This window comes from Panthera uncia (assembly GCF_023721935.1).
Source record: "Panthera uncia isolate 11264 chromosome B2 unlocalized genomic scaffold, Puncia_PCG_1.0 HiC_scaffold_24, whole genome shotgun sequence".
In the NCBI taxonomy this organism is placed as follows: domain Eukaryota; kingdom Metazoa; phylum Chordata; class Mammalia; order Carnivora; family Felidae; genus Panthera; species Panthera uncia.
The window spans coordinates 119,409,204-119,424,787 of record NW_026057580.1 but is presented as its reverse complement, the minus strand read 5'-3'; the positions used below and the strand labels follow the sequence as shown (position 1 = coordinate 119,424,787).

At 45.4% G+C, this 15,584-nt stretch overlaps 1 protein-coding gene across 9 annotated transcripts in view; it reads right to left on the bottom strand.

Annotated features, from left to right (window-relative positions):
• FAM120B (family with sequence similarity 120B) overlaps positions 1 to 15,584 on the bottom strand; it is a 95,613-nt gene that overhangs the window by 58,790 nt on the left and 21,239 nt on the right. For 8 of the 9 annotated variants that reach the window (XR_007462931.1, XM_049654622.1, XM_049654621.1 and 5 more), the window contains one exon: positions 7,506 to 7,607. The exons of the other annotated variant lie outside the window; for it this stretch is intronic. Coding sequence is in view for 7 of the 8 variants with exons in the window: in XM_049654622.1 (XP_049510579.1) it covers positions 7,506 to 7,607 (102 nt within the window). In the remaining variant the exon portion in view is untranslated. The remainder of the gene's footprint in view (positions 1 to 7,505; positions 7,608 to 15,584) is intronic. 9 annotated transcript variants of the gene reach the window in all.

Genomic DNA, 15,584 nt, shown 5'->3' with positions numbered 1-15,584 from the left:
TCCCACCATCAAAAGTGAAACAACCGAGCAAAGTCACTTGCATTTCTGAAATGGCTGAAGTGTTTCCTCTATCAAAAAACATTTACCATTATTCTGGGGAGAAAAAAAAATCATTTTTCTCTTTAAAGACTGAAAATACTAAAGATAACTGGCAAAAAAAACCCGGACCCAATCTCCCGCGCTAGTTAATAAGACAGAGATACTACTCCAAGGTGATCACAGTGGTCAGTCATGACTTCCCAGAAACACGCTTTTCAGGGAAATAATCATCTTGCAGCGACAGCAAACCGTAGCCCATGGGCCAAATGCACTTCATCCTGTTTCTGTAGGCCCATAAACTAAGAATGGTTTTCGGAAGTTTAAATGACCGAAAAAAATCAAAAGAAAAATATTTCTCAATGTGAGAAAATTACATGAAGTGCCAATTTCAATGTCCCTAAATAAAATTTTATCGAAACAGCACCACACTCATTCATTCTTGTGCTGCCTGTGGCTCCCTGCGCAGTCTGAATGCAGAGCTGGGTAGCAGCACAGAGACCACATTGCCCCCAAGGTCTAAAATATTTACATCTAACTCTTTGCAGAAAAAGTTTGCCAAGCCCTGATCTAAGGTAAGGGATGAATATCCCATTATCACAGTTATTTCAAATATACTAAAGTAGTTGAAAAACATTTTTTCTGACTCTACCCTCCCCAAGTCATGCATTGTAAAAAACTTAGGAAAAAATAGCATAAATAAAATAAAAATAAAAATCATCGACAACCCTGTCACTCAGATATAGCCATATTTTAAAACATAACTTCTGGTCCTTTTTTCAGTGCATGTAAAGCATTTACCCACCCAGCTAAGAGGCCAAGTCCCCATTACAATGCAAGGGGATGGACAATGAAAGATTTTACTTGTGTTTCATTTGCTTACACATAAGAGTTTAATACAGGAAGAATGAGCTTCATGAGATATATTTAGAGCCAAGTATTGTGGCAGTAATGAACATGAGATGTTCTGAACAAACAGTGTGACATGCTGATGGCAGTTACTCCCACCCTTAGCATCATCTGGGAATTTGTTAAAACTGCCAATTCTTGGGGTGCCTGGGGGGCTCAGTCGGTTAAATGTCCGACTTCGGCTCAGGTCATGATCTCACAGTTCGTGAGCTCGAGCCCCACGCTGGGCTCTGTGCTGGCAGCTCGGAGCCTGGAGCCTGCTTCGGATTCTGGGTCTCCTCCTCTCTCTGCCCCTCCCGCCTGCCTGCCTCTCTCTCTCTCTCTCTCTCTCTCTCAAAAAATAAATAAATATGTATATTTTTTAAATTACCAATTCTTGGGGCCCTGCCCCAGGCCTCCTAAATCTAATTCCAGGGGGCAGGGGGCAGCAATCTGTTGTAACATGCTCTCCAGGTGATTCTGGTGCAGGCAAAGTTTGAATACCACGAAACAGCTAAGAAATAATTTACGCAGACAAAAATACCTTAAAAAAAAAAAGCTAAAAAATCAATTACATAAACAAGAATAACTTACCAATAATTAAATTGGTTCTTGAGGTCTAATGATAAAATAGGTTATAGAAAACCACCAGTTTGAAAAATCATGTCCTCAGAAATTAGAGAATTTTAATCCTAAATTCAATCAATTATTCAGTCAGAAATAGGCACTGAACACCCATTTGCATGTTAATGTAGGAGGTAAGACACCACCACAGCCTTCTCCAGAACGTGAGGGTCTTTGTCTTTAATACAAGACCACATATTCTGGAGCTGTCATCATTTCATGCCACAAGCAGTACTCGCTGGGCTGTAAAGGGGACCCTCTGATGACCCCATGTAACAGCTGTAATTATAAGGTTGGTTCTCTTCCTAAGTACTATCCACAGATATACTCCTCAGTTGATACATTTCATCATCTTAAGCCATAAAGGGTGAATTTCTTTGAAGGATCATTTACATTAGTTCTCTTCTACTCGTAAACTGACTCTAGTCAAAGTGGTGTTTAACCTTGGTATGATAACCCAAGAGGTTGGGCCTACCTAACACAAAAGATACTGTTAGTAATTTCAATTTAAGGTGCGCCCAAGTGGCTCAGCTGGTTGAGCATCTGACTCTTGATTTCGGCTCAGGTCATGATCCCAGGGTTGTAGGATCGAGCCCTGCATTGGGCTCTGTGCGGAGCATGGGGCATGTTTGGGATTCTCTCTCTCCCTCCCCCCAACTTGTGTGCTCCCTCTCTGAAATAAATAAAATGAAAACCAAAATTAAAAGAAACCTAATCTGGGGGCACTTGGGTGGCTCAGTTGGTTAAGTGTCCAATTCTTGCTTTCAGCTCAGGTCATGATCTCCTGGTTCATGGGATCGAGCCTCATGTCAGGTACCATGCTGATGGCTTGGAGCCTGGTTGGGATTCTCTCTCTCCCTCTTTCTTTGCCCTTCCCCCCACTCATGTACACATGCTCTCTCTCAAAGTAAATAAACTTAAAAAAATTATTAAAAAAAAAACCCACGAAACCTATTTTGATCAGAATTGAAAGGCAGATCAGCTCAGAGCTCCTCTCTTTCCACCACACCCACCCACACCCACACCCACACACACACCCACACACACACACACCCCTCACTCCTGGGGACAGACAAGACTGGGCCAGAAAAGATCAAGGGTGGCCCCTAGACTTCCTCCAGAGCTCCATGGGCAGCTGAGATGTTTCAAAGAGCCACAGACCTAAAAAATCAATCTCACCTTTAGGTCATCAACTAGCATCGCATCTAAAACACATCAGCTTCAAAAACCTGCTTATGTGACTTGGTAAAAGATTTTGTGTGAACAGATGGTCAGGAAAGCCTAGGAGCCCTCCGGGGGACCTGAGCCCACAGAGGTGGGGCAGAGGGCTAGGGAAGGAAGTCACTTCTGTGAATGGCAAGGGTGAAGACCTTCTCGAGAGATACCTGGACGACCCACTGCTGGCAAAGGGCTGCTGGCTGCACCTCTTGAGTAACAAAGCAATAGAGCAATGGTTCTGTTTGTGTTTTTACAGCAGTGAACACGACTGAGTAAAGACACTCTTGAGACTCTAAGCCATGGCCATTGTGTACACTTTTTATATGGAAATATGTATTTCAATAGCTGTGTCTTAAGACTTATCTTATGGCTATCTCCCTTGCACATCACTAGGGTGATAAAAACCACACACCTGTCTGGTTTGTGCCCACTGTCAGGATGTGACTGATGAGTGTTCTCAAAGTTAAATACATCTTATGTCTCATGTTTACCTGGGAAGACTTCATTAGTTCATGAGTTTGATTTACATGAATATTTGTTTAATAGAGCATTCCTGGCCAAAATAAAACAAAATTAAAATCCCTGAGGACTTATATGTGAACTGAATCTTCACTATGGCTGGGTAAACTTCAACAGCCTATTTATAATGAGGAAAAAAAAATTCATTCAGCTATAAACAGAGTAGAATGCATTAATAACATATTCAGCTCTAAACGTACACGGATGAAATGTCTAATTTCACGCTTGCGAAACGATACTGTTATACCACATCTACCTAATGCACTCAAAATACAGTGAATGTGGCTATAAAAAGCAGTGTGAGGGGCGCCTGGGTGGCGCAGTCGGTTAAGCGTCCGACTTCAGCCAGGTCACGATCTCGCGGTCCGTGAGTTCGAGCCCCGCCGTCAGGCTCTGGGCTGATGGCTCGGAGCCTGGAGCCTGTTTCCGATTCTGTGTCTCCCTCTCTCTCTGCCCCTCCCCCGTTCATGCTCTGTCTCTGTCCCAAAAAAAAAAAAAAAAAAAAAAAAAGCAGTGTGAAATTCAACTGTTGGCTTATGACTCAAATGTGTATTTGTAACACATTATCCGACAAATCTTCAAACTATTTTTACAAATGGAAAGAAAACCACAACTGAGGTTTTAAACCCATTTCTCTCTTTTTTAAAAATGTTTATTTATTTATTTATTTATTTACTTACTTACTTACCACTGTGCACACAGCGGGGGAGGAGCAGAGCGAGGGAGAGAGAGAATCCCAAGGAGCCCAGCACGAGGCTCCATCCCACAAAGGCGAGATCATGACCCACGCTTGTATCAAGACACCTCACTGACTTGAACCACCACGGCCCCCCAAACCCATTTCTCTTGATCCAAGATCTCAGGTAGGCAGTTCCAGAAGTGGGCCGTCCTGTCATCACCTCCTCACCTGGTGTGCACCCGATGGCAGCTGGGGATTTCTACTCACCACCCATAGAAGTTGACAACATTTGACAACTTTCTTGATCTGCACCCATCAGGTGTCAAGATGAAAAGTGTCAACAGTATACAGAAGAGAGGCTGAAATCAGAAAGCTTCACTACCACTTCCCAGCAAATGAGACATGAGTTAAACACAGCCCTTCTTTCAGGAAATGTACCATTTCATGTCATTTCACTTTGTAAAAGTCTCCTAAGAGGACCTGAAAGATTTTGGTGAGTAAAATGTCCTTATATAGCCAGAAATACTAAGTTTATTTACTGATTCTTGAACAACACTTGACAAAAACTGCAGGTAGACAAGTTGCCAATTAGAAGTCTATAATCAGCTGTCCCAGGTTTCTAAAATAAGGGTACGCTTATGGGGACTGAAAAATGACAACGGGGGGGGGGGGGGGAGAAAATCACTACTACTTTGTCCAAGGGAAAAAAATCTCCAATTCTGGAGATAAAAATGCTATTTCTAATGCCTGCCTGTTGTTTGTTCCAAGACTCATTCCACGAAATGCAGAACACTGGTAAGTGAGGAAGAAGAAAGAAAGCGGGTTGCATGTCCACAGACTCTTCAAGAGCTATGTCTGGGGAAAGGAAGCTAGATTTCAAGGTACACCCTTCTTGCATCATTGGAAACAGCATGTCTCACAATATGTGGTGAGATAAATGAGAGCTGTAACACGTAGCAACACGTGATCCCTGTAACACAGATTAGGCATTCGCACATACATCTGACTGTCTACAACCTGCACACACACACAAATACACACACACACACACACACACACACACGGGACATCTGACTGTCTAAAACCTACATACACACACAGGGGACACCTGTCTACAACCTGTACACACACACACAGGGGACATTTGACTGTCTACAACCTGCACACACAGGGGAACACAGGAAGATCAGTGAGCAACCTGAATAAAATATGCCAGTGATGACATTTACTTTTCTGCTCCCTGACTGGTCAGTTTTAATTCTTTCTCCTTTTTAGGTAACCTCTGCAATTTTTCTGCTCCCCTGTTTCCTTTCCATTTTGTTGAAAAATATCTTATGATTTCTGTTTTATTTCCACTATTTAAGAAAGCAAGCTGTATCAAATGTGCTGTTAGAAGAAAGCCTTTAAGAGAAAAACACTCTGGTCTCTCTACCAGGAGATTCACTGAAAATATAACATTTATGGAATCAACCTGATTGAAGCTCTCTCAGGAGAACAAGAACTCTCAGGTGCCTTCCACCGACAGCACTACTGGCCTCACTTGGGAACAAGGACTCTGATCAGACCTCAGGGGCATTTCACACCCACATGAGAGGCACCTACAGGTGTCAAGTCTTCTGATGTAGGTGTAAGGAAAGCCCCGGTCAGAGGATTCCATGGTTTTTAACCACATGTAGTCTCAGCCTCGGAAAACGCCTGTCACAGAAGCATGGACAGTCTGTTCCTCCATTTTAGTTTAAAAACCATTTGGCATGTTTCCTCATGGATACAGAAAAGTATTTAATATTAAAAAAAAAATCTTGTTAAAAAAGTGGCGGGGGGGAGGGGGGAACGCCTGGGTGGCTCAGTCGGTTAAGTGTCCAACTCGATTTCAGCTCAGATCACGATCCCAGGGTCATGGGATGGAGCCCAGCAGCGGGTTCTGGGCTGACAGTGGAGCCTGCTTGGGATTCTCTCCCCCCTCTCCCCTCCTCTGCCCCTCCCCCGTTTGTTCTCTCTCTCTCTCTCCCCCCCCCCCCCCACTTGCACATGCTCTCTCACTCAAAAAATAAATTTAAAGTTTTGTCATTTTTGTATCATTAACACAAGCATAGACAAGCAGAGCGACTCATGTACATTATCAGCAATGGAAGCTCAGGACCACATCCAGGTCACTGGCAATGGGGGACAAAGGAGCCTTTCAGACCCGGCCCTCTGCACGAGCTCTTCCTAGAGCAGAGCCCGGCACGCTGCCCCGCGTGGGTCTGCATCACAGGCAGAACCTTGTGGGGCCAGTCGTGCCAAGGAGACTTTTTGCATAAGCCCCAGAAGGAGTCTCTGTGATAATTTTATGACTTCCAGAGTTTATTAAAACATTTTAGGGAGTGGCCTTTAAAACTAACTCATAATATAATGACGAATAGCCAAATATTCTCTTTAATTCAAACCATTTAGAAAACTATAATAATCCCTTTTCATATTATTTTTGGAAAGACACAATAAGATGGAAATAATAAAACATTTTTGAAAAATCATTTTGGTTATCCTTTCAAAATATTTCTTGCTGTAAACACAAATGTCAATTCATCTTCATTTGTTTTTTTGATAAGTACCTTTTTAGGTGTGCGTCTATCACTGACTGAGAGAATAAGGAAATATTCTCTATAATAACTTTCCTCACCTTCTCCCCCAGTACAATTCTATTTAGGAGAAAAATACTTTGCAGTGCTCACATCCTTATTTGGTAAACTACAGGCCCGTGTGATTAAAAATAATAGTGGCATGAGAGAATTTAATGCATACAAAAACAGATTATCAAAATTTTAGAAAATATCTGTTCTCTGAAACAATGACAAGGGACACTAAAAATAAGCCCTCACCACCCCCCCCCCCCCCCCCCCCCCCGCTCTTGGACCTGCCTCTGTGTAGAACACCACCTGAGTCATAAATCCGTGCTCTTGTGTAGGTACCAAGAACTCACAGGAAGAAAGGACTTCAGCTAATTTCTAGGGGACTTTGTTTTTCCTTCCCTCCCATTAAGGGTTTTAAGATAACACTCGTGGAAGGAAAATCTACTTTTCCAGCTGAAATAACTTCCCTTTCTCTTCCCTTTTCAGTTCATCAAAACACACTTCCAGGGGTAGGGAGGAGACAAGAGTTAATTTAATCAGAATATCAAGAACCCAACCCTGTGAATTTGGTGGACATTTACTGAGTGATGACCAGGCACGAGGCCTGGGGATCTGGCAGCAATGGGCTCAGACCCGCAGCCATGCTCCTCTCGGAGTGGCTCGCTCTCCCCTAGTGCGGCCCTTGAACAGAGCACAGGTGGGGTGAGGCAGTCAGGCAGCAGACTGGCCCAGACTGTTCCCAGCTGTCGAACGCCCTTTCCTCTGCTATGTTTGAATGTTGTTAGACAGATACACTCCTCTTGGGCCCAGGGTTAAAATGAAAATTGGCTTAAGCGCAGTTCTAGAAAAATATGTTTCCACAATGGATCCATTACTGGATTTGTATCAAATGGTGAACAGATTTGATTTATTGAAACCAAAGCTGTCTGTACCTGGAATGTTCATCTGCAGAGGCCTGACGAGGTCCGGGTGCCTCAGTGGGTTCCCAGAGTACACAAACCACTCCTTGACAGTGGGGCAGGTGCTGGCGCCATCTGAGTAGAGACAGCCGGATCAATAGATACGCATGAGTACCGACACTCGTCACCAGGCTAACAGTGAGACAGACCCAGCTCCCCCGGGGACCAATTTCAAGCTGGTGAGTACAGGGAGTCCTTACATCCAAGGTCACTGAGAGGGACCTCAGGCATCCAACAATTAGTTCCGTACCCTCCGATCCCATTTCAACAAGAACAAGAACCTCTGGGGTGGGAGAGCCGGCAGGATAACTTGGGTAAGTAAGCAATGATGGAGGGCAGAGGTAACCACCTAGATGGTTCCTATAATGTCCTTCCTTTTGGGCCCTCACACTGCTCCACGTAGCATTTAGTGAAAACTGGGAGGACAGTCCTTTCTGGTCTTCAATCTACTATTTAATGCAACTATCAAGACTACTATGACATTAGACAATTCAAAAAGCTGGTAGGAATAATATAGAATGAAGGCATTTCTGGGACGCCTGGGTGGCTCAGTTGGTTTAGAATTCGACTCTTGATTTCGGCTCAGGTCACGATCCCAGGGTCATGGGATCCAGACCCCTGTGGGGCTCTGCGCCGACAGTGGAGCCTGCTTAAGATTCTCTCTCTCTCTCCCCCCTCCCCTGTTCATGCGTGTGCTCGCTTGCTCACTCTCTCTCTCTCAATAAATAAATAAAGTAAAAAATAAAACAGGCATTTCTGTATGCTGGATCATTAACTGCTATTAAAAATTCAGTTTATGGGGCACGTGGGGGGCTCAGTCAGTTAAGCGTCCGATTTTGGCTCAGGTCATGATCTCGACCTTCGCAAGTTCGAACCACACTCAGACTCTGTGCTGACAGCTCGGAGCCTGGAGCCTGCTTCAGATTCTGTGTCTCCCTCTCTCTCTGCCCCTTCCCCTGCTCACATCTACCTCTCTCAAAAATAAATAAACGTTTGAAAAAGAAATTAGAAAAAAATTCAGTTTGTCTTCTGTTCTACCTTACTCCGTAAGCAAAGGTGGAAGGTGGCTCTCCTACTGCACACACTCGCCTAGCTTGGGGTCTCCGGGCTGCTGTCTCTTCAGCACCCAAACCTCCTGCCTCCATGCCTGCCTCCCCTTCCCCAGGGCCCTCTTGACCACCCCCTGACCCTTTGAGGTCTGGTTTCCTTCCCCACACGGCCCGGCCCTGCTTAGACTGTCTTCAGACTCACCCCACCCAAGCCATTGTCCATGTAAATGCAGGCTTTTTGGTTTTTGCTTTTTTACAATGAAAGTTAGACCAGGCTGACACGCTAAATGGAAATCGCACAATAAAGCCCAAGGTGCCAGCATAAGAGTGTAGACCTGGGAGCACGTAGAGCCCCGCAGCCCCCGCCCCACCGCACGCCGTGTGCCCTGGCGTCCTCACCTAGATCTGCACACGGCGGGCCTGCAGCACCCCTAGGTCTCTGGCTCACCAGTGCCTGGGGTTGTGTGCTGCTCGGCTGGGCCCCCGAGGACCCCAGCTCTGGCTCACATCCTGCTCCCCGGCTAGAGCACCTCCCATCCTCCACCCCACCATGCCCTTTCTCATCTCCACATGTGGATGTGGTCCACACCCCTCCCCTCTCCCCTTCCTCCACTCAAGACCTGTGTGCTTCCCCACCACGGTTCTCTGGCCGACACTGCACGTGCCTGCTTACTCCCCTCATCACTGCCCACCGGACCGAGCTCCTGGGACCAGGAGAGAGTCGTCGTCATGGTCCCAGGGCAGATGCTTACTAACTTTAATGAACACATTCAACTTAGCCTAAATCCCACACATACAAAAAGAAAAAGAAAAAAAGAAAATCTGAATAGTATTCTTACGGCTGCTAAAAAAACAAACAAAAACACCCAACCCACTTTCTACGTAATTCTCTTGGCCAAGGTGTTCACCACCCTAAAAAATAGTCAGCTGAGCGAATGGTGTTCTAAGCCACTATTTCCAAAAGGAGAGCATTCTCTCACACCCAAGACAAACGTCACCGGCTTTCGGCGTCTCGCTGGATGAGGACACTCAACCACCGTCACGCGCCTAGTCTGCCGACTGTCTCCTTAGCAAGACTGAAACATTTACAAAACCACATTTTATGTCATCTTTCATCTACAACTGCTCCAAATCTCTAAATATAAGGGTTTGGGGTTGACTTCTCAGAGTTTCAATTCCAAATAACATGAGAAGAAAGCAGTTTCATGATAGGCACTGGTATCCTTTATTAAACAACACCAGGTACATTGTCTTTTATTTCCTCCCCTGTTAAGACCTAGAGAAGTCAGTTTTTGGACACATATTCCAAGAGAAATGCCACACAGCAGTCACTTACTCGGCTACCATCCAGGAAGAGCTGCCCAGCCCAGTGAGACCAGCTCAATAGGATCCATACACCCTGCTGCTGTGCAAGGCACGCACTGGGCCGAAGACCAGCAGAGACCCCGGCTTCCCCCTCTTCTCCAGAATTCTCATCAGCACAGACAGCAAATTCCTTCTTTTCTCCACGATTTAGGCCAGTAGGGTTAAGTCCACATTAACCCTTAACAAAGTTTCTCTTAATTAACAAAAGAACAAAAGCTTTTGCTTTTAAGGTGACTGACTTAAACCCAATGAGTTTCATTGACCACACAATACAGTCACGGAACAAGAGTGAACCACGCTGCTGAAAACGCAGTACCTGTCAGCTACTGACCACACAGAGGCTTGAATATGAAAACCCGCAATTTCTATCACATAACAAATTAGCTAGCCAGAGGATTAAAGTTAAAGCCGCCCTGCTGATCTGAACTTTCACTCCCTAAATGAACTTTTATCTGAAGCTGTGGGCCAGGATACAGGAAGTGACAGAGATATTAATACATGAGTATTTTTCTGAGGTGCAGGGCAAGTAAAGGAGCATTAAATCACTTTGTGGGTTCTGTCCCTCCCCGTGTGAGCTGCTGGGCAACAGGGACACCCAAGGTGCGTCCTCACTTCCTTCCTCTATCATGAGAGGCCACAAGGGCAGTGCACGGTAGCTAGAAAATGTCAACATTTACAAGAATTAAGTTTTATAGTCTGGTTAATGACTTTTCCAAACCTAAATATTCAGATGGCAGCATTTTCACTTTTATTCAAATTATCCCTCTCACAGACGCGGTTAAACTCCGCAATCCTTCCAAAACCCAGAGCTAGATGTAAAGTGTTACCTGAGATCCTCTTAAAAGAAACAGATACTGCTGAAAAATCCTAGAGTTTAGCCTGTTATCTGGGGTGCCACATAATTTCAGAGATTTTTCTATAAAACTCCTTAAAGAAAACAGAGGCAATAAACTCTTGGACATTGGTGCGAGCGATACTTTTTTGGATCTGTCTCTTGAGGCAAGGGCAACAAAGGCAAAAATAAACTATTGGGACTTCATCAAATTAAAAAAACTTCTGCACAGTGAAGGAAACCATCAACAAAACCAAAAGGCAACCTACTGAATGGAAGAAGATATTTACGAACAACATATCCAATATGGGGTTAGTATACAGAATATATAAAGAACTCCTACAACTCAACACTAAAGAATCAAACAATCTGATTAAGAAATGGGAGAGAGGGGCGCCTGGGTGGCGCAGTCGGTTAAGCGTCCGACTTCAGCCAGGTCACGATCTCGCGGTCCGTGAGTTCGAGCCCCGCGTCAGGCTCTGGGCTGATGGCTCGGAGCCTGGAGCCTGTTTCCAATTCTGTGTCTCCCTCTCTCTCTGCCCCTCCCCCATTCATGCTCTGTCTCTCTCTGTCCCAAAAATAAATAAAAAACGTTGAAAGAAAAAATTAAAAAAAAAAAAAAAAGAAATGGGAGAGAGGTCCAGAACAGACATTTTCCAAAGACATCCAACAGACATCTTTCCAAAGATGGCCAACAGACACACGAAAAGATGCTCAGTGTCACTCATCATCAGGGAAACACAAATCAAGACCACAATGAGATGCCACCTCACACTTGTCAGAATGGCTAGAATCAAAAAGACAAAAACAACGAGTATGGGGGAGGACGTGGAGAAAAGGGAACCCTTATCCACTGTTGGTGGAAGTGGAAACTGCTGCCACCGCTACGGAAAACAGTATGGAGGCTCGTCACAAACCTAAAAATAGAAATACCACGTGATACAGTAATTTCATTTCTGGGTATTTACCCTGATAAAATGAAAACACTAATTTGAAAAGATATGTGCAACTCTATGTTTGTGGCAGCGTTATTTACAATAGCCAAGATATGGAAGCAGCCCAAGCTGTCCACCGATAGACGAATGGATAAAGGTACACACACAAACACAGAGGAATTATCAGCCAGCCATAAAAAGGAATGAAATGCTGCAACAACAAAGATGGATGTGGAGGGTCTTATGCTAAGTGAAACAAGCCAGATGGAGAAAGACAAGTACCATATAATTTCCACTGGTACGTGGAATCTAAAAAAAACCAAAACAGATGTACAAACAGAAAGAGACTCATAAATACCGAGAAAGCGGAGGTTGCCAGAGACGAGGTGGGGGGTGGGAAGGGTGGATGAAATAGCGGAAGGGATTAAGGAGACGACTTCCAGTTACAAGATAAATAAGGCACGAAGACGAAAGTAGAGAGTAGGTAATGCAGTCAATAATTTGGGAATAAGCTTGTATGGTGACAGATGGTAACCATACTTACCATGCTGAGCGTTTTTTAATTTATATAAATGTCGAATCACTGTGTTGTACACCTAAAATGAATATCGTATGTCAACTACACTTCAATTAAAAATGTTAAAAATTAAAAAAATAAAACTCTGTTTAACAGGAAAAACAAAATTTCAGAGGTTTTAATCTGGCATGCACTTTGAAACTACAGCAGAAACATGGGCAACAATTCGGTGTGTCTGAATTGAAATGAAATAATCTTCTTAAATGCCTAAAAATCAAGAAAAAGAGAAGAGGAAATTAAGTTTGGTAATTCCTAAAAGAAAAGGCTGATTTCTCAGACTTTCGACTTGCCAGGCTGCGCGTGCAAAGGAGTGAAGAACTTGAGAAAAGTTCTCTGCTAGTTTACCTCCCTTCAAGCTGTAACATTTTATACGGAAAAAGGAAAAAAAGACATAATCAAACTTGGTCTTCTGCTACTCCCAAAGGACGGACACACGGCTCCACTGCGTACGATCTTCTGTATGTAACGAAGACACCTCTTCTCGGAGCAAAGTTGTGGAAGTGTCCACACTGGCAGTCCCTCCCCAGGAAAACTCTGCCTCGCTTATGCCCACCGCTCCTCCCCAGGCGTGTGCTGGGGCAGCGGCGGGCAAGGGGCGAGACAGTGAGGAGAAGCAATGTTGATCACAACCTCTCAATTACTGGGACTTCCAAGTTTGATAACATCCCTCAGGCTTTTAAAGAAAGAGATCTGTCCTTAGGGTTCTGTGATATTTTTATACTCCTAGTTTAATCTATGCTTATATGTGGCCTTAGTCCTGAAAAAGTTAAAAAAGTTCCCCAAACATACTCTCTTGTGTACACGTATCTAGGATTTTAATGAGCCAGTGGCCTGGACAGTGACCATTTACCCACGGGGCTGGCCGCCCCATCAGGAGAGCACCAGCCTCCTCCAGCTGTGTGGGGGTCCCTAGAAGGGCGCTGGGGGAGAAGGAGGGCAGAATGGCAAGGGAAGAGTGTGACGACCCCTCCCCCCCCCCAACCGCAGACGGCTGCCTGCGTGCACGGCTCTGGCCGGCCTCTCCGTCGGCAGAGCGGTAAAGGAGGACACACTTTGCCTTTGCTTCGGCACCTTCCTGAGTTTTTTCCATTTCCTAAAATGTATAAGGCTTCACAGTGATGTAAGCTAAGCTTTTCATTAGGAGACAGTCAGAACCTGAAGTAAAGTGAGAACGGGCATGAAGGCAGGATGGGAGGAGGCAGGAATGACGGCAGCCGGTCTGGGGCCATGACACCACCTGGCCGTCTAAACAGCACACAGTTGGCCAGACAGAATACACGGAGGAGAGCTGCCAGCCAAGCACCTCAATATAATCAGAGGAGGTGGAGTACCCAACAGACCAGCCATCCGAGCTATACCCAAAACTGGGGACTCTGAAGCGCCTGCCTGTCAATCCAGTGCCCGTGCTTTTTGGCTCAGGCCTCCGGTGTCGGCGGCTGCGCGAGTTTAAGACTCAGGGTCTACACCTGTGGGGTGAGAGGCGCCTTTGGTTCTAAATCTCACTTTAGTCAAGTGGCTCCCACCTGCCGGTCAGACTGGGCTCAGAGAAGGCTGCTCGCCTGTGGGACTTGAAAGCCCATCACTCTTTCTCCTGTGTCTGAAATTCCACCGTTACAGTCCTCTTCTAAGGAAAGCTTTGCTAAGTGGAAATACTCCTGAAATGGTCATATTTTAAACATATACTCAAAAATCAGATCGCGAATCACCTAATTTATACCAAGAATCTGCAGGGCACAGTAAAATGCCACCTGAACAGTCTCTGCTAGCTCAGCTGACAGCAAACGGGGACAAGAGACATCAGACAAACAAGCCCATAAACAAACTGTGAGGAGATCAGAACAAACATACACGGTCCTTTTTTGATAAAGGAGTAAGGGAGGAATTTGGGGGAGGTAGTTTTTAAGGGCATAAGGAACAAACAGAATTGATCAGAATGGCCTGAGCTAGAAAAAAGTAAAAGTTGTATCTGTCAACATGGATATAGTTTCTAGAGCATTGCAAGTAGATGGGACCACTTGGGTGTAAAGGGGTCAAATGCAGTGTGAGGACCTCCCACATGTGGGGGTCGGCAGAGAGCAGGGGCTGGGGGAGGAAGGCCGGGAGGGACGTGGGCCATCGACGTGGGGTCCCAAGCAGAAAGCTGACCGCCAGGGAGGAGCTGGCGGACAGACAGTGTCTGCAGAGAGCAGACAGGTGGAGGACTCACTGGGGCACCAGGCCTTGATGGAGAAAGGAAGTAGAGATGGAAACTTTTCCATATGTTGACAATGAAGTGGTGAAATGTTCCCACAGTGTAGGAAAAACAAACCAGGAATTAGAAGATTAAGAAACACAGAATATCATCCTAGGAAGTAAAACATCCATTTCTTAGCAGTTCTAATAACAGAAACAGAGATAACAGAGAGGAGAAAAATTTGTAAACATAAAGGGTAAAGAAGCTATCATTAAAACTTTGCAGAGAAAAGAGAGGCACCAAAAAAGGAACTAGAATCACACTGGCATCACACTGGCGCTGACTTCATCAGCACCCCTGATACTGGAGCAGGGTGGGAGGTGGCCAAGGTGGGGGCAGAGCTGCTTGGCCAGTGTTCCCACCGACACCTCTATATCTGGACAAATTTCTTTTTTTTTTAGTTTATTTATTTATTTTGAGAGAGAAAAATATTCATTTATTTTGTGTGCTCACAAAAGCAGGGGAGGGGCAGAGAGAAGGGGAGAGAGAGTCCCAAGTAGGCTCCGCACCATCAGAGTACAGCCCCATGTGGGGCTCGAACCCACAAACTGCGAGATCATGACCTGAGCCGAAATCAAGAGTCGGACGCTTAACTGACCGCACCACCCAGGCGCCCCTGGACAAATTTCTGAAGCCACTGCATTCTCGAGTTGGACAGAGGCCTGTGCAGACTGCGGCCTCGGGAGGGAGAGCCCGAGCAGAGCAAGAAAGTCTCTGAGATGAGGAGACAGAGCCTGTAGATCAAGACTGCTAGGACAGCTGGGAATGCCACACAGAACAGCAAAGACTTGGCCCTATGCAGAAAGGGGCTCCCAAACTCTGCACGGAGGTCCTCGTTGAGAACTGAGCTCTGTGTTTAGAGCAAAACTCAGGGAGGCTGGACAAGACAACTACTGACCAGCCCCACTGAGCAACCACCAGAGCCCGCACAGAGCTCCGTGACATCAGAGTCCTACCAGCCAATGTGCAGAGACTTACTTCATCAGGCACCTAGCACTCAGGTGACAGCCCAGGAAGGCCAACAGTCAGGAGCCGGGCCACTCCAGCTCTAGAGTGAAGTT